The sequence below is a fragment of the Orycteropus afer genome, unplaced genomic scaffold (assembly GCF_000298275.1).
Source record: "Orycteropus afer afer isolate SDZICR_OR568_19922 unplaced genomic scaffold, OryAfe1.0 scaffold00008, whole genome shotgun sequence".
NCBI lineage: Eukaryota > Metazoa > Chordata > Mammalia > Tubulidentata > Orycteropodidae > Orycteropus > Orycteropus afer.
In genome coordinates this window covers 15,417,184-15,419,212 of record NW_006921595.1, presented here as the reverse complement: position 1 = coordinate 15,419,212, position 2,029 = coordinate 15,417,184, and the positions used below count along the sequence as shown (strand labels likewise).

General features: G+C 35.3%; 1 protein-coding gene across 1 annotated transcript in view; it reads left to right on the top strand.

Moving 5' to 3' along the window:
* Positions 1 to 2,029, top strand: part of SP4 (Sp4 transcription factor) — a 93,318-nt gene that overhangs the window by 45,680 nt on the left and 45,609 nt on the right. Inside the window, exon 3 of the mRNA XM_007945982.2 lies at positions 1,606 to 1,834. Coding sequence (XP_007944173.2) covers positions 1,606 to 1,834 — 229 coding nt within the window. The remainder of the gene's footprint in view (positions 1 to 1,605; positions 1,835 to 2,029) is intronic.

Sequence of the window (2,029 nt, the reverse complement as noted above, 5' to 3'; positions counted from 1 at the left end):
TGCCAATTGAGTTTGATGTCCCCTGCGACTATGGTCCCAAGCCTGCAGGATCAACTACTCGGTCCCTCTGGGTAGCTGGTCAGGCCTTTCTTCTGAGGGACCTCTGGGTAGACTCATTTCTCCAACCTTCTGGTTAGGAACCAAGTATTAACTGTACTCCTCAGGGACTCTTGAGGTAGATAAGGATTATTATTTTAAAAATGAAAAAACTGAGGCTCTCCAAGTGCCCCATCATAGACTTAACCTGTTTGATAATTTGCATTGCTTTTCCTATCACACCTTGCTAATTCAAAGGTCAACAAAAATTAGACTTCAGTAGAAGTGATACAGTATGTACTCTTACTAAAACAAGGCAGAACACATCATATTTGTATTTGTTTTATAGTTATAAGTGCTACCAATGTTTTCAGAGTGCAGTAAGTATATATAGGAAGGTAAGATTTACTTTAGCTAGGAGACTTAGAGGTTTAATTTTGTTTAGAAAATGTGTGCTGTTTTCTTATTTGGTAATTTTGATTATTTTTTGTTGTTTGTTGTTGCTCCACATATTTAAAATACTACATATGCAGCTTTACAATAAGTCCTTTTATTTTGTTTCTGCTAGCATATTTTTTTCTTGTATCACCACCCAACACAGTAGAGACTAATAATAATGATAGCTAATATGTAATGAACAGTTCTGTGCCAGGCACTGTGGTAAGGGATTTGTAAAAATTTATTTAATTCTAACTCTGTGATTTTTCTTTTCCATCAATTCACGTATTTATTGTTCTCACACTTGATGGGGGATAAAGTAGAACTCCATATATATATATATATTTAAAGGTAATTATAAAGCATTTCCAGGTGTCCTTCAGGATAAAATTAAGACATATGTAAATAGGTATACTTTTTTTCATATTATGCATCATTTATCATATTTTTCCATAAGTAAGCCAGGCTGGTATATGTACTAATCTAAGAGGTAAAGCCTGAGATAGATAGCATGAGTGAAGAGAGTGATAATAATCTAAATGTTTGCTTTATGAGTACAGTGACTGTGTAATGATCATGGATGGTTTTTCATTTAAGTAAAACACTTCACATGTATACTAGAAAAAATGACTCATCAATGAAGGAGATGTTTGTAATTTAAACTATTTAGGAATGAGAAATGTCCATATTTTCTCAGAATGAATATGTTGCTTACTGTGGAAATAGTAATAATAATGCTTTGTATTTATATAGCATCTTTCATCTGAGGATCTCAAAGTGCTTTTCATGTAATGTCTCATGAATCCTCACCACACTTTGGTGAGGTAAGTAAATGGCAAGTATTATTATCTTCATTTTACAAATGGAGAAATTAAGCCATAAGAAGGGTTAAATGCTTTATGTGTAGTCACATCAACCAGACAAAGAGGCAACCTGAGCTACTCAAGTAAGAATGTTGTATTTTAAAGAGATGAGCATAGTGTAAGTGATAAACTGTGTTTGCTTTTATACTTTACATATATCTTATGGAACATATATGTTAGCTTTAAATTGTCCACACGAACATTTTTTTAATCCTTTCTTAAGGAATGGAACACATTATAATACTCTCCTCCTCCTCCCCCTTTTCAGGTCAGCAGCAAGGACAGGATGGAGTAAAAGTCCAACAGGCTACTATAGCTCCTGTAACCGTAGCAGTTGGAGGAATTGCTAATGCAACGATAGGTGCTGTTAGTCCTGACCAACTCACTCAAGTGCATTTGCAGCAGGGCCAGCAAACTTCGGATCAAGAGGTACAACCTGGCAAGAGGCTTCGAAGAGTTGCGTGCTCCTGTCCTAATTGTAGGGAAGGAGAAGGAAGGTAAAAGCACTGTTACCAACTCTTTACCTTTCTGTAAGGCATAAAATAGTAGTTAAAACCAAGTCATTGCATTATGCTGAGTGAAATAAGTCAGTCACAAAAGGACAAATATTGTATAAGTCCGTTATTGTAAAACTTAAGGAAAGGTTTATCTATTGGAGGGAATTTTCTTTGTTGGTTACCAGGGGTGGGAGG